Source organism: Cicer arietinum, chromosome 3, assembly GCF_000331145.2.
Source record: "Cicer arietinum cultivar CDC Frontier isolate Library 1 chromosome 3, Cicar.CDCFrontier_v2.0, whole genome shotgun sequence".
NCBI classification, from domain to species: Eukaryota; Viridiplantae; Streptophyta; class Magnoliopsida; order Fabales; family Fabaceae; genus Cicer; species Cicer arietinum.
In genome coordinates, this window is record NC_021162.2 from 46911429 (window position 1) to 46932434 (window position 21006).

The 21006-nt window shown below is 36.1% G+C and overlaps 1 protein-coding gene across 3 annotated transcripts in view; it reads left to right on the forward strand.

Annotated features, from left to right (window-relative positions):
* LOC101500404 (E3 ubiquitin-protein ligase BRE1-like 1) overlaps positions 1–21006 on the forward strand; it is a 29006-nt gene that overhangs the window by 3595 nt on the left and 4405 nt on the right. Inside the window, exons 4-18 of one of the 3 annotated variants that reach the window (XM_004492128.4) lie at positions 1327–1554; positions 1652–1813; positions 9983–10176; positions 10257–10340; positions 11168–11287; positions 11397–11583; positions 11676–11836; positions 11923–11994; positions 13177–13253; positions 13527–13721; positions 15645–15726; positions 15865–15951; positions 18415–18552; positions 18633–18835; positions 18922–19087. In XM_004492128.4, coding sequence (XP_004492185.1) covers positions 1327–1554; positions 1652–1813; positions 9983–10176; positions 10257–10340; positions 11168–11287; positions 11397–11583; positions 11676–11836; positions 11923–11994; positions 13177–13253; positions 13527–13721; positions 15645–15726; positions 15865–15951; positions 18415–18552; positions 18633–18835; positions 18922–19087 — 2156 coding nt within the window. The remainder of the gene's footprint in view (positions 1–1326; positions 1555–1651; positions 1814–9982; positions 10177–10256; positions 10341–11167; positions 11288–11396; positions 11584–11675; positions 11837–11922; positions 11995–13176; positions 13254–13526; positions 13722–15644; positions 15727–15864; positions 15952–18414; positions 18553–18632; positions 18836–18921; positions 19088–21006) is intronic. The other 2 variants (XM_004492129.4, XM_027332331.2) reach the window with 2 other exon arrangements.

Below are 21006 nucleotides of genomic sequence, written 5' to 3' on the forward strand. Positions count from 1 at the left end.
CTTCACTTTTATGCTATTTAGGTCTTATTAGGTGATTTAGGTCACCATTTATTAATGAATAATGATTAAATGCGCTTGTTTGATTTTACTGCATTCCCCTGTGTTTGGTAATACTATTAGTAGGGAATCTAATTCCTTTTTGGATTAGAGCTTTAATCACCGTCTTTCTCATTTAAATTGGTTTGAGTATATATGGATGTAATCTGATGTTTCTTTTAGGGTTTGCTTGATTTACAATAAAATGAGGTACTGAACATGACAAAAATATTTGTCTCATGTTTGGTTTGAAACGTGAACACGGTACTGCACAAATCTTTTGTTGCAATGCTAGAAAGGATGACAATGGAATTTATATTCTTGCTAAGAGGACTTGTGGAGAGATAGGAACAGAAAAGATTTGCTCATTGTTTCTATTGATTGTAAAAGACACACAAGAGGTATTGTGGAGTGCCTAGAGAGATAGGAAGAGGAAGATTTTACTTATGGTGGATGAGTGGACACAACATGACAGGATTAGGAATGAAAAAATTAGGGAGTTGGGACAACATCTAATGTTGAAAAGTTAATTGAGTATTGCCTTAGGTGATTTTGTATATGTGGAGGAGTCTTGGGAGGTATTTGCAAGTTGCAAGGGGTTTGAGGTAGAGAGAGACCAAAGAAATCTATTGGTCAACTATTAAGAAGGATTTGTATTTAAATAGTTGTCACCAAGCATGATTTATGATAAGCCATTTGACATTGTTTATCTATGTAGTTGACCCAACTAGTGGGAAAAGGCTTTGGTGGTTGTGGTTGTAATGACGGGTGAGATTTTTTCCCTCTTACTTCTCCCTTCATCCAAATGAGTTTTTTTTTATAAAATTTCCGAAGTTATCATTCTGTTGTATATTCTTTTGTCAATCTAAATATAGTATATGTAAGTGTTTTAAGTTTGTTTTATATAAAGCAGAAAGTAGGTCAAAGTAAGCAGACATATAATATATGTAAGTGTTTTAAGTTTGTTTTGTAAGAAGCAGAAAGTAGGTCAAAGAAAGTTGGGAGTAATTCTTAATTGTTGAACACTTCTTTGAAACTAAGGGTGATTTTCCAGTTTCTGGTTATTTGTTACTTACTAAACCGATCAATACTGCATTGCGTTTTACTTAAAGACACCTCTTGAAGTTTGAATTACTTTCAGTGTTATGTGCTTTGGTACCTAACTTTCTCGAGGTTACAGTTTCTATGTTTAAATTGCTCAAAATTTTGATATTACGTTGAGACAGCATTAATTGTTTATATCTTGGGGAAGTATGTTAGCTAATGAGGATCCTTTGGTCTGTTTGCCAGATGGCAGCTCATCTACTGTTCAAGATGTTTTTCTTAGCCGACTTTTGCAAACTGGTGCAACTGACACTTCCTCCACATATCACTATGCAAACGAGATGGAACAGCACAGAGAAATTACTGCTGAAAAAGCTAAAAGCATTTTGAATAATATAGTGACATCTATTAATAACTTTCAGTGTCTGAAAGATGGATTTCGTACTGCATTACTGAAAAAGCTTCAAGGAGATGGTAAGCTATAAGTCCTTATTGTATATGATTATCACATGTTAGGCTTATTTTTTCAGAGAAGTCACTTAGTTTACTGGGTTACATTGTTTGTTTATAGTTTCATGTGGGCAGAAGTTGTCCAATGATCTGGATTTGGAAAGTAAAAACTTGAGATTGGCATTAAGTGAACTTCACTTAAAGCACAAGTCTTTAGCAAGTGATTTCCGAATTCAGAGGGATCTGGATGCCAAAAATAAAGCCGAGCTTAAACGGTTAAAAGGTAAATTTTCTCTACCATGATCTTAAGCAATTAATCTTATTCTCATATTATAAGGTATACCATGAAATATGTAAGGGCTTGCTTTTAGTACAAAATATAAATATGTTGTAAAGTATGTAATGTGTGGATGATTCTGTTTGTGTGTACTTCAGTTTTTTTTTTTGGTGGGGAGTTGAGGGTTAATGTATTCATTATTTATAAGGGATTTGACAAAAGCACGGTAGTACCTCGCCTGCTTTGCATGTGTATTCGATGGATCCTAAGTGACTAGAAATTTTAATAGAGCACAAAGAAGAAAAAATCAACTACGGAAATGATAAGACCTCATTTGAAGTAGTTAAAACTATAACAACACAAAGAAAGAAAACCATACTTCAAATGGAAATAACAGCACAAAGAAGGAAAACAATACTTCAAACTCAATGGAAATAACAACTCACCTTGAGCTGCCTCGAGCTAAACACTTGAGTTAACTCAGAAAAGCAAGATTGCCTCCTTGTCTATACTTCATACGTTCACGTTCAAAAGGTGTCGGAAAAATTGTTGGAAAATAGGACACACACCAGGGCAGGTCAAGGATCTCCAAAATGGTTGTTCCGAAGTAAGCAAGGCGACACACACACATATGTATGTTTGGGGGAAGAGCAATAAAGGATCTTCTCCCTTTTTTACCTTTCCTTGTATATAATCATTTTCTGTATTTATGTGCATTGGATTGATACTTTTTCTTGAAAGAAATGATTGAATTGCTTGAGAGACTAAACCCTCAGCCTCATGTGTTTATAATCAAAAGTTTACAATCAAGATCCCTAAATTATAGGGGTAAGAATACAAGCTAATATCATAAAGATGTAAACTAAATATCTACATAATAGGAATAAAGGAAACTAAATCAAGGCAATATCTCAACACTCCCCCTCAAGCTGATGCATATATATCATATGCATCAAACTTGGTACTTATATAAGATATTCGCGGACCTTTGAGAGACTTGGTGAAAATATTAGCCAATTGATCATTAGAGTCACAAAAGATGTAGCGATCTGCCTAGAAAGGATCTTCTCGTGGATAAAGTGACAATTGATCTCTAAGTGCTTTGTCTGTCCATGGAAGACTAGATTAGATGCAATATGTAAACTGCTTGGTTATCACAAATGAGACTCATTAACTCATCAAATAAGCTCACATGTGGTGCTTGATATTCAACCTCTGCAATGGATCTAGCAACAACACTTTGCTTTTTGCTTTTCCAAGAAATAAGATTCCCTCCAATAAGAACACAATAACCAAATGTTAAACGTCGATTAGTGGGACATCCAACCCAATCTGCATCTGTATATGCAACAACATTATTATGATTGTCACAAGGAGAATTAAGGAACTGACTGACAATAGTTACAACAAAGGATATGCTAGGTCATAGTAAGGTAATTCAACTTTCCAACCAATCTTCGATATCTACCCGAGTTTGAAAAAGACTCCCCCTGATTTGGCATAAGCTTGGTATTTGGAACCATATGTGTGTCAATGAGTTTGCAATCTAACATAGTAACATCCCATTCTCCTCCAAAATGTCAAGAGCATACTGCCTCTCAAAGATTGCAATACCTAATATTGATTGAGCTACTTCAATTCCAAGAAAATATTTTAGTCCACCCAAGTTCTTGGTTTAAAAATGCTGAAACAAATGTTGCTTGCGATCATGAATACCTCTTTGGTCATCTCCTAGGATAACAATGCCATCCACATAAACGACAAGATAAATGCATTGGTTAGTGGATGAATGTCTATAAAACACCGAATGGTCGGCTTCACTATGTACCATGCCAAATTCATGAAGAACCGATCTAAATCTACCAAACCATGCTTTAGGACTCTGCTTCAGACCATACAAGGCTTTTTTGCAGCCTTCAAACAAAGCCACAAGACTCCCCCTGAGCAAAGAACCCGGGCGGTTGCTCCATATAGACCTCCTTAACTAAATCACCTTGTAAAATTGCATTTTTGATGTCCAATTGATAGAGAGAGGCCAACTATGCATATCTTCCATAGATAAGAAAAGACGAACAAATGTCATCTTTGGAAGTGGAGAAAAAGTGTCACCATAGTCCAAACCGAAAATCTGAATATAACCTTTATCTACAAGACAAGCTTTCAAGCAATCAATTTGACCATTTAGTCCTACCTCGATTGCGAATACCCATCGACAACCATAGCCTGGAGGTGAGGGGGCAAGAGGTCAAGTCTGGTTAGATTCTAGAGCTGTCCTCTCATCAATCATAGTCTGGTGCCATCTTGGGTGAGAAAATGCTTACTGTATAGTTTTTGGAATGGACACAGACGAAATTGCAGACACAAAAGCATAATGGGAAGAAGATATGCGATGGTAACTCAAACAGTTATAAATGGGATAAGGATTTATAGTAGAAGGAGTACCTTTGTGAAGAGTTATGGGTAGCTCTATAGGTGGTTCAGATCCATTCGGAGTTGGTTGAGGTATCGAAACAGGAGATGAAGCACTGGTCTCTTCAGTGACGATTTCCTCCACTGGTGCAGGATGAGGGCAACACTGATAAGTAAGGAGAGGAGGAACTGAAGGGATGGAAGACTCTTATGTATTTGGTGTATATGAGGCTAACAAGTTTGGAACAAATGAAATTGGGGGAATTGGTAATACTTCAGAGACAGATTCCTATGGCATTGACGAAGTGAAGAATGGAGTATTGTCATAAAAGGTGACATATGCAAATATGTAGAAACGATGAGTTGAAGGAGAATAACATCGTTACCCTTTATGTACTCGAGAATAACCAAGAAAGATACACTTAATTGCATGAGCCTTCAACTTATCAACGCCTGGAGTTAGATCTTGAATATGTAGAACCAAAGATACAAGGAGGAACTTGATATAAAGATTAATCAGGAAATAATAGAGAGTGGGGTACTTTGTTATCTAAAGAAGGAGGAGGCATTCTATTAATCAAATAACCAGCCGCAAGAACTGTATCAACCCAAAATTTTGGAGGTGCATTGGCATGAATCAAGAGGGTACATGCAATCTCAATAAGATGACAATGTTTTCTTTCTGCAATACAATTATGTTGACGGGTATGAGGACATGATCATTGATGAACCATACCATAAGACGTCATAAAATTATTGAAAGGAGCAGAAAAGACTCTTTTGCATTGTCATTGTGCAAGATGCGAATAGAATGCCCATACTGAGTTCGGATTTCAATGCAATTTTTTTGAAATATGGCAAATAGTTTTGAACTCTCTTTAATCAAGAAAATCCACGTGCATCTTGAAAAATCATCAATGAGAGTGACAAAGTACCTGAATCCAAAACAGAACTAACACGACTTAGACCTCACACATTAGAATCAACAAGATCAAAGAAAGAATTTGCTTGACGGTGACCTTAACTTGGAAAGGTAGAACAAACATGCTTGCCTAACTGACATGACTCACACTCCAAAGATTGAACACGAGATAGAGTGGGAACCATTTGCTTTAACTTATTTAAATTCGGATGACCCAAATGACGATGAATTAGACTTGGAGACTTTGTAGCAGTGGATACAATGTAAGGTGGAGACTTGAAATAGTAGAGACCATGTGATTCATATCCTGTGCCAATCGTATGTCTCGTACTTCAATCGTGTATACAAAAAGAATTAGCAGTAAAGGTTATATAGCAATCAAAGGTGAGTGTGAGTTGACTAACTGAAATTAAATTAAAAGGAGAACCAGACACAAAAAGAACGTTAGTCAACGATAATTCAGGAAGAGGTGTGGCTTGACCGATGCCCGTGACCTCAGCTTTAGAATCATCAGCAACAGTGATCAGTGATATGTTGTGAGATTTTAGGTTGTGACAATTTTGATAAAAGGTAAGGGTTACCAACTACAAGGTCGAATGCCCCGGAATCCAAGATCCAACATTTGATGACTGAGAGAGACCAATTCTAGAGTTGTCAATGTGTGCAATAACAGTTGGAATTTGTTGGGTTGTACCTAAACCAATAGTAGGAGCTTCTGCCATTGAAACCAGAGACAACAATGGACTGGGACCCACAGGATGGAAGGGCTCCCAGACAAACCAGAAGGAGGATAGGTTTGGGATGGACCCTTTTCTGGCCAGAACCACACGTGCAAGTTTCCCTGCATGTGGCTCGTCCGCGCTTTCCGAGGCGCTGCCTGTGACTCAGCATGGGATAAGAGGGCGTCACACTTTCGTGTTTAGAGCATTGTCCGAGTGAATAGGCAGCGCCTACCAAGCAAAGCTTTCTTGAAGAGGCTGGTTCCTTTTCGGCGCCCGCATTTTATTTAGATGTAGGGGCAAGGCAACCCCAGGAAAGTCTAAGCTCCCAGCTCAATCTCGCCCGGCATCCTGCTCTCGAGGGGGTGGGGTCTTTTCTGGCCTTTGCTCCTTTTATAAGAAACAAAAAAACTAGATCATCAAATCAAGGAAGAGAATTTAAATGAGTTAATGTTCATTTGTTTCCAAAAATACCCACACTACTCATTAAATGTATCCACTTACATGTGGAATAGGTGGGTTTCTAGTTAAATACTCCCTCTGGTCCTATATATAAGAAAATGTTTGGAACTTTTTTGGTCCTAAATATAAGAAAAAGTCACACATTTTAAGATGCATTAATTGCTTGTTTTACTCATACCGTTATTTCGCATTTAATTGAAATGCATCTAATCATGTATCTTATTTTAGTGGTTCTTGGCATTCCCCAATAGCATTAAATATAGGGTCATATTTGGAATAAACTATTAAATTTTTAACATTAAATGATTGCACTGGTCTTTGAATATTTTTTCTTCTTCTTCTTATGTATAAGACCAGAGGGAGTAAGGTATAAAAGAAATTCCAACTATTATTTTTCATGAAAATTGGCGTACATTTCTTTTAAAAAGGACAGAAGATAGTATTGAGTTCAGAGAAAATTGAGATAAACTGAAAACTCATTGAAGAATCTGTAAAATGAAAAGATAACTATTGCAGGAGAGACTACAGAGGGTCAACTACTAATAAAGCTAGTCATCTAACTGCATTTGGGTACAGATACAGTGACAGACTAATGAAAGAAAAGACTCAATGCATTAGTGAGTAAATTGGGTTTTAATGAAACTGAGTAACAAGTATACTCTAATAAGCAAGGTTGTCAAACTCTAGAGCCTACCTAAGATATTTGGGATATAGAAAAAGCGTAGATCGTGGGATCGTAGCACGGATCTTAAGATCCCACAAAATAGACAAAATTATCCCATAAAATTAAGAAAAATAACCTTAACATAAAAAGTTATAGAAGAAATAGAAGGAGGGAATCTGAAATTGAATCATTTAATTTAAGTATTAAAAATTCCAAAGTTGAAAAACAATTAATCATTGAAAAAAAATCAAGTCCCAAGTTTCTGCCTTCAAAATCAGATTTTAATATAATTTAAAATTATATGTCTGTAGTTTTTAAATCACAACAGCATTTATTATTATTAATTAATTATTCAAAACCAAAAAATAAAACAAGCTATTCAATAGAGTAAGCAAAACGATGAGAATAGAATAAAGAGCAATTATTATTATTTATTAATTATTCAAAACCAAAAAAGAAAACAAGCTATTCAATAGAGTAAGTAAAACGATGTGAATAGAAAAAAGGAGTAAGCAAAACGATTAGTAAAAAAAAAATAGAAAACAGAGTAAGCAAAACGACAGAGGTCATAATTTGTTAGGTTATTTTAATGCGAAACCCTGTTTTCCAAAAAACTAGGATACAGACGCTACCCATTTACAACTGCAGAATTTGAAGGTGAAGAGGGAAGAGGTGCAAAACTGGGCCAAAGCATGCAAGTAGAAACGACGTTAAACGGGTCGGATCTTTGTGAAACGGCACTTCGTCTTCGCAAAACTGCTCTTCCTCTGCTCGACACGGCGCCCGCTCCCGCGCTCCAACGATCTTCCTCTGCACGCTCAAAGATCTGGGTTCTTCAACGATTTTGCCTTCGCTCTAACACTATTTACGCTAAAAAATGCGTAAGATCTTACGATGTTATGCTTTAGAGGTTTGTAGAGACGAAAGATAAGATCACACAAGCTCATGCGCAGGTAAGAGGTTTGTAGAGACGAAAGATAAGATCACACAAGCTCATGCGCAGGTAAGAGGTTTGTAGAGACGAAAGATAAGATCACACAAGCTCATGCGCAGGTAAGAGGTTTGTAGAGACGAAAGATAAGATCACACAAGCTCATGCGCAGGTAAGAGGTTTGTAGAGACGAAAGATAACATCACACTCACATACACTGAGCTTGGACAGTATAAACAAAAAGCTTGTTGGAGAAGAAACTCTGTTTCCGTCATCCTTTTGTTTAATGGAAGTGGGTCTTTTACCCTGATACTATCTAGCATTCCTCTGCGCGCTCAAAGATCTGGGTTCTTCAACGATTTTGCCTTCGCTCTAACACTATTTACGCTAAAAAATGCGTAAGATCTTACGATGTTATGCTTTAGAGGTTTGTAGAGACGAAAGATAAGATCACACAAGCTCATGCGCAGGTAAGAGGTTTGTAGAGACGAAAGATAACATCACACTCACATACACTGAGCTTGGACAGTATAAACAAAAAGCTTGTTGGAGAAGAAACTCTGTTTCCGTCATCCTTTTGTTTAATGGAAGTGGGTCTTTTACCCTGATACTATCTAGCACATGAAGCATATATGGCTCACTTTTTGAATGCTTGGATTGAAGTTTTATTTTGTACACAATGTATTTTGTTCAAACCATGATTATGAAAACCCTGAACAGATGTATAAATAGTAGCTGATCTTAGATTTATTGAAATTCTAATGGTACTTGACCCAACTCAACTTTAGGAAAGACGTGAGAAATCACATAAACTATAATCAGCTGCAGTGTTGTGACTACACTGCTATAATCAGCTTAATTGAAAAGTTCTGTCCATTCAGTGCTATGGGAGGTTGTAACAGATATGATTGGATAGGTTGATTGGATATGTATCCTCATTGAAGCATTCATAGCACATTTTTTTCTACCATCATTATCCTAGTGTTTGATTCAATTAGAAATGCGTTTATATTTTGTTTCATGGAATAACCATGTACATGTAGCTAACATTTGGATACACAGTTTTTTCTACATTCTCGCGTCCAAAGTTTTGTCCCCCGTGATTTTATGAAGCAACAAATTGTTCTTTGAATCCAACGCACGTGTTGTAATATTGGACTCCTAAATACGTAAATGGATATAAACGTAAGTTATAAAACTACCTCAAAGTTTCTTTGGTATTGCATATGTTTTGAATAGAAGGTTTGTTTGGAACCATTGATCTATTTCTTCTCCTTGTCGAGCGCGGGAATTCACATTCTTTTTTATAGAATTGAGCCAGGATGGACCTTCATACCGAATAACTTAGTTTAAAAATTGGTTTATTTTCTTTTTTGATTAGAATGATGATTGGGCCATATTTAAGTGTTCCTTTTTCTGTCAACAAGTAAAAGTTAGCCTTCAAGAAAGGAGCTCACATTGTAGGAAATAGATTGTAGCATAATGAATATATTACTTAGAAATGAATTGCAGAAGAATATATTACTTGCATTTCAGGAATTTGGAAATAGATCGTAATTCAATGTGAAAAATATATCTTCTTGTAATTTGTATGCAAAGAAATCAATGTGGCTGCCAAATGATGAGAGATTTTGTTTATCTAAATTAGAGAATCAAATATGAAGAATAGCATTGAATTTCCCTTGAGAGATGGTCACAGCTCACAACTTTAGTTTTGTATAATTTTTACTATTGTATTCTCTATATATTTCAATTATTTTGTACTGAGAGCGGCTTAAGATTATATTTAGTGTTGATTTATATTTATATAATAATTGTTTTAGTTTTAGTATTTTATCAACTGTTCTGGTCCTGTGTTGTAACGTTTGCCTTATTTTGTCACAATCAATAGAGATGTATATGATTTAGCGGTTTTGGACATGACTTATACTTATCCCATTGTTCTCTATCCAAATGGCCAACGAAAAGATTCAAAAATAAAGCTACTCCTAACAGTGATCTAAATTATGCTTTGAAGGTTGACATGTAATGTACAATTTATTTGCCTTGCTCTCGTTGCTTTACTTAGGGGAACTGGAAAGCATGGTTGAAGAGTTAGAAGAAAGCAATCACAAACTTGCAACACTTAAGGTAGAGAAAGATGCAGCCAAAGGGGTAGTTCTCCCAGTATTAACAGTTGGCAATACACACATTCCTAACGATAAGATCAGAGACAAACAAAAGGATTTACAAGATATGGAATCTACTTTGAAGGAGCTATTGGTATCGTTTATGGGCTGTTTTGATTTATTAGTTTTATAATTATAGGATAGGATATTTTACCTTAATAATTGATTTCTTAGGACCAAGCTTCAACACGATTAGTGGAACTGAAAAGTCTTCATGAAGAAAGAATAAGGGTATTACAGCAATTGTGTGATCTACAGGTTTGTTTCTCATTGTTTTATTCTCTACTTTGATATTTTTATACATATGTGTTTTTAATCGTGAAAAACGGTGCAGAGCGGCCAACCCTACATCTGGGATCTGCCATGTAATATTTTTTATATTTATTCATTAGTTAATACTATATATATACTATAGATAATGAAAACTATAAATAACAATTGATGGTATTTATTAAATAACTTTTACCATAAATAATTTAACACTGTAAATTCTATTTATCTTGATACATAAATTGAAAATAAAAGCAAGCAAGTGAAGTGATTCTAGGCCCAAACCAGTTATAACCTACTTGGGGCCCACAACTCACCTAAGACAAACAAATAAAAAAATGAAATAACTATTAAAACCCTAGCTAATAAGAGATACACAGAGTGAGTACTGAGTTGAAGACAAGTTGCAAATGCTGGACTGGCCAGAGAATGGAAAGGCTGATCAGAAAACGTGGGTGGAGTGAGTCAGCGGTTGAAGGAAGGCTGTCAAAAAATGTGAGGGAATTTAGGTTTCCCCTTTTGTTTTTGAGTTTTCGCCCCTCGTTGTATGATTCTGTAGCCTGCCCGACGTTGTGATTTTGAGCCATGATTGCAGCCTCTATGGATACTACTGCAGTATAGTGCACACCCTCTACTCCACCCCGCCCTCCTCTAGCGTGCTGCTATTTGGCATTATTGACAACCTGTGCTGCTATTTGGCATTATTGACAACCTAGTTTTTACAACTTTTTATGATTTATGATATGATGCACATGTGTTTGTCTATTTTCCTTTTCGATTCTAGTATAGTTTTTGACCTCAAATGATTACATCAGAACACATTGAAGAATTTGAAGTGGATTACTTCTTCCCATGCATTCCAATTGGTTAGAGATCAGATAGACAAATCAAAATCGGAAGTGCGGGAGTATCAGGCCTTATATGAGAAACTACAGGTTGTAACTGGTCGGTAGTTTCATTTGTGCCTTGTGGTTGTTATCCCTGTCGCTAGGATATATCTCTGATGATGACGTTCCCCCTCCCAATTATGCTATATACTTGTAGGTTGAGAAGGATAATCTTGCATGGAGGGAGAGGGAGTGGTACATTAAAAATGATTTAGCTGATCTTTTTCAAAGATCTATGGTAGTTTCTGATCTTAGGGTGGCTGATATACGCACTGAGATGCAGAAAACAATAGAGCAAAGAAATGTGATTGAAAATAAGCTGAAAGAGGAAGCAAAAGAACCAGGTTTGGTTTGTGTTTCTCCTCCTTTCTTTGTAAAGCATGTTATTTGATTCCTTAATGGTTTATTATTGGTGATGCATTTGCTTTCGCTTCAGGAATGAAAGAAATTATTGCTGAATTTAAATCTCTGCTTTCTTCATTTCCTGAGGAAATGGGATCTATGCAAAATCAACTAAGTAAGCATAAAGAATCAGCTTCAGATATCCATTCTCTGCGTGCAGATGTGCAGTCTATTTCCAGTATCCTTGATCGGAAGGTTGGTGTTTGTTTACATGAATTGTGCTGTACATATTGGCAACATAAAACCACAGTTCCTCATAAATCTCTGTTTCTAAATTCCAGGTTAAAGAATGTGATGTATTATCCGTTAGGTCTGCCGGTCAACTTGCTGAGATAAACAGTCTGCTTGCTGTGGTATGTTGCTTGTTGTTGTTTTAAAAAATCAGCTACACTGGGTTGTGGTTCATCAAACTTGCTTGTCCAATATGTATTTTATTCTATTGTAACATATAATTTGACTCGTTTTGGGAAATTTCTCTAGGATCTAGATGCCAGTTTTGTGTACAAATCATAACCGAAAAAGGTTCTGCAATCTAGCTTGTATTTTTATCAATGAAATGGGTTTCTTTTCCTCTGATTAGTTTTTAGTGTGATAGCCTTTAGTGTCTGCAACAACTGACACATAGCCTCTTTCTTTGGCCCAACAGACATTCCTTCTGCAGACATGATGTGTCCCAAATACTCCAAACTATGTTGTGACCAAATCTACATTTCCTTTTATTCACCTTCAATTTATCTTGTAATACTTGCAGGACCTTTCCTCAAGTGAGTGACATGGATGGATTTCCATACTTGTAAATCAAAATGTCATCGAAGAAGCCTAATACAAATTTCGTATAGACAGCTCTTTGCAACTTTACTCATCCTCACCCCTACCTTAACAAGCAAGATGGAACCTCTAATTGGTAGCTTCGTCTCTTATACCGATTCAGTAGATATGAAGTTATGTGGTGGCACAATCTTTCTAAACCACCACCTTGTGAACTCCTTTGTTTCCTCAATCCTTTAGGGATCTTTAGGGTAATCAACTCTAAATGCTGTGCATGAAAAGTTGAGCAGCTTGATTCTTCCACTGATATTGTTTATTTTGACAAACATGATCTGCCTCATTTTTCAGCACATCGTGAGCACCCCTCCTTTTTGATCATATCTTTCATCTCCTTTGGTAATAACCTCTTGAATCCCCTGCTCTATCTTTTAACAGCCCATTATTGTTATTAGGTCGGTTACTTGTGGACAGAAGTGAAGATATGCGGTATATCATTTCCTTTTGTGACACTTTGAGAGCTTTGTTCTACAAATACTGTTTGACACGTGAATAAATTCTGCAAGAATTTTCCATTCCTTGTGCCACTATACACTCCCATTCCTACTATTACTTGGTTCTTTTTTTCTATCTGTTAAGCCTTACTCAGAATTTCAAATAACATTCTGTTACAGTCAGGTTTTTATGAGTATGAAGGAAGATAGAGGTGACTTTCTATTACATCTTTTCCTTTTGTTTATATTATAAACTTTCCTTTACTTTTGATACAGGTTCAAGACTTGCGAGTGACCGAGGATGAGATGAAGTTGATACTGCGAATGTATAGACATGAGACCATTGATTCAAGGTTTGGTTTTCAATTTTAAACTTGAATTCATTTGATCTCTGTTCTAGTTTATATTTTTAACAACTAGACTTTGAAATTACAACTACTACTCTGGTGGTTGCACGATTTCCAAAACATTTGACCTCTTCCAAATGAAATTCTTTAAAAAAAAATACAAGATAATAAAACTTTTGATAAATGACATAACTAAAAAGGCTATGACCATTTTTGAAAAATGTTATAGAAATCCATGAAACAGGATATGTGGAACACTAACGGAGATCTGTGTTGCAGGGATGTCATGGAAGCAAGGGAAGCAGAATACAGAGCATGGGCACATGTTCAAAGTTTGAAATCATCTCTTGATGAGCACAACTTAGAAGTTCGAGTTAAGATGGCAAATGAAGCCGAAGCCAGATCGCAGCAAAAGCTTGCTGCGGCTGAAGCTGAGATAGCAGACATGAGACAAAAATTAGATGATTCTAAAAGGTTAACACCAACTTAGTATTACTAATTGAAAGTGTCCTCTAATCTGATGTGCTTCTTTGTTCTTTCTAATTATTGCATTAAAACATGTATATTTATTTTACTTTTCCTCTAATTGCTTTTTTGGTGATGTTTTTTTAATGCTTGGATGTACTTTTGGTGTTCTTTCTTTTTGGTTGTTTGGTTTTTTGTCAATGATGCTTGGATATGGTGTTTCAATTTTTCGTTTTTTCTATTCTCATAAAAGATTCTTTCAGTGGCATTTTCCATACCAAATCTCTATGGATATGGTGTTTTAATTTTTTTGAGTTATTATTTAGGAAACCTGACCTTATTAGTTTTTATTTTTTTTTTATTTTTTATAATTTTTAATGAGATTCTCTGTACATTTTCCACGTGCTTCCAATTATTGAAACTGAGTTACTTAGTCATTGTTCTGTAAATGCTCCAATATATGTTGAAGATGTAAGTTTTTAGATAAATGGAGGAGAGAAATAATACGAACTTTGAATATGATTGATAATAATTTGGTTCAAAAGAATAACACTAACTCCTTTTAATGGGGATTCAAGACTCGGTCCTAAATAAACAATAGAGTTAGAAAACAAATAATGATTATAACTAAGTAATATTGAAAATAATCATAGGAAGTAATCAAAGATTAGAAACTGATCCTAAAAGATAAACTAAGATACTCTGACCGTCTGACATAATATTAAAGATACTATAAGATATTTCATATATTCTAAAACACCCCTTCAAGCTAAAGCTTAGATAGTAGCCTGAGAGAAATTTTAATGCAACCAATCAAACAAAGCATGGTCTGTCCCTTTCAAAGCAACATTTGGAAGCTTCCCAAAATGCTTAATATGGCTTCTTGGGATAGAGATGAGGCCAGTGCATCAAGGGCAAAGGTTGGGGTCAGAGCATCAGGGAATGGGACAAAGATAGGTCCAAGCCCATTTGGAACCAAGCAAGGGCTAGTGCATTTGGGATGAAGGCTGCGGCTAGAGCATCTAGTCTAGGACAAAGTTTTGGGCTAGCGTGAGTCATTTCCATCAAAAGTCAACATTGGAATGACTAATATGATTCATCTGTGGTAAAAGAATCATGACTAGAATGATCACTAGTAGGAATTGAAGTCACATATATGACCAATTAATGAGAAATGAACTGCATGACAAATACCGACAAAGAAGCAGTGCGGCTGTAACAACATGAAGCCCATAACAGAACCAAACAAGGATAATTCCTGATCGAGGAGAGAGGGGCAATGCAGCAGAAAGTATTTGCTAACGTGACTGCATGTGCTGCCACGTGTGGCAGAGTCTAAGGCTGCCTTTTGAAATCGCCCGACAATGTGCAACCATGTGAGAGAGAATTGGAGGTCTCATGGAATAGATCGGCAGATGTTTTGAACTACAGTAGTTTCATCTGAAAGGGCTTCAGCATGCAGTATGACATTGGGTGGTGGTGGAGGAGGCCAGAGAAGCTGAAAACACATTGGAAAAAAGGACGGCATGGCGGCATAAGGCAGAATTTGGTTTACTCCAAGATGAAAAAGATGGTTCACTAAAATTATTTCCACATACAACTATAATCACATCCCAAACCTTTGAAAACTCATTAGCTGCAAATGATAGGTGGGTTGATTTGGGGTGCTAACATAGTTGGGATGCCAAATTTACCATATGATGCTTTTGCACTCTTTCTCTTTTTGGCTTAAAAAAAAAACGAAAAGTGACTTATGTTGCTTTGATTTTTCTTTCAGTTGTTGGATTATGGATGGATTACTTACTTAATTTTTTGTAACTAGAATGGAATTTGGTACACAGTTAATGTGAAAGCAGCTCAAAGGATCTCATGAAATTGTATGGCCTCAGTTATATACTAATCATGGTTACTTTTCTAACCCATGATGTTTAGCTTTTTCAGGGAGATGTGTAAACTGTCTGATGTCTTGAGATCGAAAAATGAAGAAAATGAAGCCTACTTATCTGAAATAGAGGTTGGATTTCTTATTTTGGAGGAATGGAGTTCTACTTTCTGCATATAACACATTTTTCTTATCATTCAGCTTTTAAATTTTTTCTATTTCTAATAATGTAATTTTTGCGCTATATCTGTCTGGATGATTTTCCTTCAGACTATTGGACAAGCATATGATGACATGCAAACCCAAAATCAACATCTGTTGCATCAGATTACTGAGAGAGATGATTACAATATTAAGGTAATTTGTCTTAAAATTAGTTGCACCTATATAAGTGTAATTGGAAAATGATTCATATTTAACGTGATGTCTTTGCCATTTACATAACAACAAACCCTTGTGTTTCTGTTGGAAACCTGTAATTAGGTATGGATAAGAATCTAAGATTCTTTTGAATTTAGATAAAAAAGTCCCCTTCTCCCCTTGTCATCGGTGAACAATAGAGGAAGATGAGTAGTACAAGAGCATGATGAACTAAATAGACAAGAAATTGAACATGCTGACTAAGCAGCACTTCAAGAGACTGCAATCTCTCTTTTGTTAATGTTTTAGTTTTCTTGTCTTTTTGTTTGATTTATGTTCATTTTCGTGTGTTTTGAGAAACCTGTGATTCCAAAACTCTTGCGAAGTTACGCACTTGAATAAGAATGTATTTATTGTATTAATGAGTGAGGAGAATGTACAATATATACCTACAAGAGGCTAAGTGGCTAACCTAATCAATCCCTAAAGATCAGGAAACAGAATAAAGGGAAGACTCACACCAATACAATCATGATGATATGTTAATTGGTGGTACTATTATTTTACATTTTCTCAACATATAGATTTGGAAAAAGTTATATTTGGAATTATGAATGATTTTTTCCGCCATGAGAATTGGGTTTTGGTTGTTTATTTTGTTGTATCAAGTGTATTGCTATTTCCTTAATTTGAAGAGATGAATCTGAGTCATGCAATAGGTAAATAAGACAATGCTTCATACTATTTTCCTACTATCTAAACTTCGGTTAAATGTAATTAAGTCAAGCTAGAGATACAAATAAAGAATAGGTTAAATTAAACCAGTAGTATGTCTCAGATGATGGTATGCTCACACTTTTGACGAGGTTTGGAATTGGATGGTCCACCCTTAGAGCAGGAGCAACAGAGAGCTCAGTTGTGGGTTAGCAGGGATCCGTAGAGAGGCAGAAATAGCTGGTGACATGGTTGGGACAAGAGTACCAAAGTACTTTGTAGGAAAACTAAAAAGGCCAAGGAGCGTCAAGATGATGTTGCGTCACTGAAGTTTTTTTTTCTTCTCTGCTGGGGCTTTTGTTTAGCTCATTAAAATCATGGAGTGGAGCATGAACCTACCAAAAAAAGGCAGAAATAAGACCATCAATCTTTGTTGAAGCAATGCCATTGACATTGTTTAACTCATGACAAACTCCAAACAGACTGTCATGCGACTGAGGATGAAAGTAGGTTTGATGGAAGGATGGAGAGAAGACTTGATGATTCTACACAAGTGAGCATCAATCTTTTCCTTTATTTGACAATTGACAGCATCCACCTCCTTAGTCTTTGTGGTGAGGTGGTCCTTGTAGGCTTGGCTATTAATCCATAACTTGGAGTCAAAAGTCCAAGTATCGTAATTGGTATTATCCAATTTCTTGGTAGAGAGGGGGAAGTGACATGGTAAAAATGGGAGAATAGGTCTTTGGGGACCTGTAGTATTAGAGGCAGTCGTGATTTTCAGATTTGTTGTATATTAAGTGACATTAAATTAGGGGGATTATAATCAGCAGCAATTGGTCTGATTAGAAGCATTTATGATTTGATGAAGCTGTGATTAGGTGTGATTTTATTTCCATTTTAAGTCTTGTATAATGGCTATACAAGAATTATTCCAGCAATTACTCGTAAAACCCTGTCCTCCCTGTTTCTGTTACATGGTATCTAGAGCCTTAGGTTTTCCAGAAGCTTTAGCCTCTGCCATCATTGTTCATCACTTGCATAGTTTTTGACATAAAGTGCATTGCAGATGCTGCCTGCACTTTTGAAGGAGTTTATTGAGAAGTATAGGGCCTATGGCTTCTTAGTTTGATTTCATGCTCTAGCTTGCCGGAATTCAGATTCTTTGAAAAAAGTAATTGCCGAACTGAAGAGAGTTGAGAAATCCCATGCTAGAGTCACAAACTGGTGATTTCAGCACTGGTTACCAAATCAGGTCAATATCAGGAAAAAAACTCAAATGGTGAACATCAATGGAACGACAACGCCAACTTTTGGGGTATCTGCTGCAAATAGCCAAGGCACACAAAGGAAAAATGTTGTAAATTACATGGCAAACCTCCAAGAAAGGATGAGTAAGTCATGGAGGACCATCAAGGCCTCAAGCTCATTTGGAAGATGTACCCTACAATCAAGAGATAGAAAACTTAAGGATTTATTAGGGTCTCTTGACAAATGCAATGGGCTACTTCAACCAGATCTTGTCGCCATATCAAATATGAAAATTCTGGAGTTGGGCTTGGTACATGTCGAATTGAGATAATCAGATGTTACATGCACAGAGCAAAGAAATTGATTTTTCTGTCTGAATAATTTTTTGGGTTTATCTATAAATGTTTGTTATTTGTACACTAGACATATACTTGTCTATTGATATGTGCTATTTTTGTTGATTATATATTGATATATGTTGCACTGCTGTTGTAGCTTGTTTTAGAAGGTGTAAGGGCTAGACAAAAACAGGATTCTTTGCTCATGGAGAACAGATTATTGGACCAAGAGATCCAGCAATCAAACGTATCTCTGAAAATATATGATACAAAAGCTGCAAGAATTGAAGACCAGGTAGCCAGGTCTTGACTTAAATCACTCATTGGATGTGAATTTGGAATTGACTTCTGTTTACTTGATATCTTGATATGCAGCTGAGGTTTTGCTCAGATCAGATTCAAAAACTTGCAGACAATAAGTTTCAAAGTTCTGTCTTTTTGGAAAATTCAGAAAAAAAACTGTCGGATATTAGACCATCATCGCAACAGGTTAGGGATACAGCGGTAGAATTGCAATCTAAAATTAGTAGTAGCCGGGTGACTCGTATGGAGTTACAAGTAGAACTTGAGAAAGAAAGGTACTTCGTCTATAATGTAATCAAGTTATTCTTTTCAAATATTTCTATTACACAGCAGTTATGGAGCTTTTTTCGTCTGTTACTAGATTTGCTAAAAAGAGAGTAGAGGAAGATCTCGAAGTTGCTAGGAGAAACTTGTCACATCTTAAAGCACAAAATGAGGGTACCTCAGTAACTGATAAGCTTCAAGAGGAACTGGGAGAGTACAGGAAAATCGTCAAGTGCAGTATTTGCCGAGACAGGACAAAAGAGGTAATTTTTTTGTTATTTGATTTATTAGATGAATTTAATGAGGTTTATTATGCTGCAATTGAATCCTGGAGAGTATCAACAATGGGATGTGGCTCAGTTGACAAGCTGAGCTCCCTGTGGCCTAAAGCATCTTGTGGTTAGTGTTAAGCTGATGCCAGAATGGGAGTTAGCTTCACATGCAAACAATATTGGAACAACATGGTCTTATGAAAAAAATAAGTGCCGAATGTTATCCTTTCTTGATATAGCTAGCAAAGAGAAATTGAAGATGCCAAACTAATTGGGGAGTTATGTGTTCCCTCTTAGTGATACATCCAAATTCATGTTGATTATAAGAAATGACGTTTCAAGTTCATTTTTTCGCCTACCATGGAATAGAGGTGTTTGGAGTTGGAAAAAGAAAGTTACTGTTCTTTGATTTTTTCTGGTTGGGCAACAATGTAAAACTCACAAGAGTTTGAGAGTCTGAGAAATACTAAAGAGAGTCTAAATAATCAATTTCATAGGTTTGTGTAAAATATTTGGCTACCAACCTTGATTTGTACTCTCAATCGACCCATCAGCTCTATACTTTACTGTATAAACCCATTTGCAACCAAAAGCTATTTTTTTGAAGGTATTGTAACTAGCCCCCATGTCTTATTCTTCTCCAGTGGCTCCAAACTCTATATACATGGCACGTTTTCACCTTTTATCAGACAATGATCAAAAACATTATTGGCAGTGAAGGTAGTGATCAAGTTTACAGGGAATGTTGTGGACTAGTGATAATGTTTCAAATGAGAAGATGTTCAAAAGGGGTATAGTGGCTGTTTGGTACATTTTCTTGTTCCTTTCTGATGGCAATTGGGAGGTCAAGGTCATCCCCTTTAACTGCTTGGGTTTCTAACTCGTTTTGGGGGGTTGGAAGATGGATCTCTGATTTATTTTTAGAGCTTGGACATATATCCTTTGTTTTATTTTTAGATTAGAATTCTTTACCTGATGTAAAGGAGGTGGATTGGACATTTAGATTTATTGAATTAAAAATCCAGTTTATGGATTTTAGATTACACCATATCATTTATGATATCTAAAATCCATATCACTCATGAAAATCTAAAATCCAGTTTATGAGCATTATAAGGTCTTAATAAGGGAATACAAGCACAACCAAAGACTTTGAGAAATTTATAGTCAGGTGGTTGGTTGAATAGGACAGTGTATGGAATTTTAAATTGTAGGGGTGCAGTGGTAAACAACAGTTAGGAAGACATAGTCCCAGTAAGACAAGGGAAGAGAGACTTGACTAAGGAGAGTCAACCCAAGTTCAACAGTGTGTCTATGCATTCTCTCAACCACACCATTTTGGTGGTATGAGGACAAATGAGCTTATGATTTATACCTAAATCAATGAGATATTTGATAAAAGGGCGTAACCCCCCTCGCTAGTAAGTTTGTAAGGCTTTAATTGAGTGACCAAATTGAAGTTCTACCATAGACTTGAATTGTTTGAAGATAGTAAAAGCATCTGATTTAGACTTAAACAGGTAAATCCAAGTATATCTAGAAAAAGCGTCTACAAAGGTAATTTAATAATGATATCCCAAGGTAGAGGCAGGAGGGGAATGTCCCCATATATCACTAAATATCAATTCAAGAGGGTGACTGTAAGTGGTGTGTGAGGAAGGAGAGTGTAAACGGTGAGCTTTACCCATACAGCATGCAGCACAAAAATGAGAAACATCTTCATTATTGCCAATAGGAAAATTACACTGATTGAGTACAAGCTTAAGGGATTGAATGTTAGGGTGTCCTAGGCATAAATGCCACATAGACTGAGAATTTTCAGATAAATTGCTACTAGATGCAGAATTAAGAGTAGAGATAGTATTGACAGAGGGAAGAGAAGTAGTAGATGGTAGAGCGAACTTTACAGC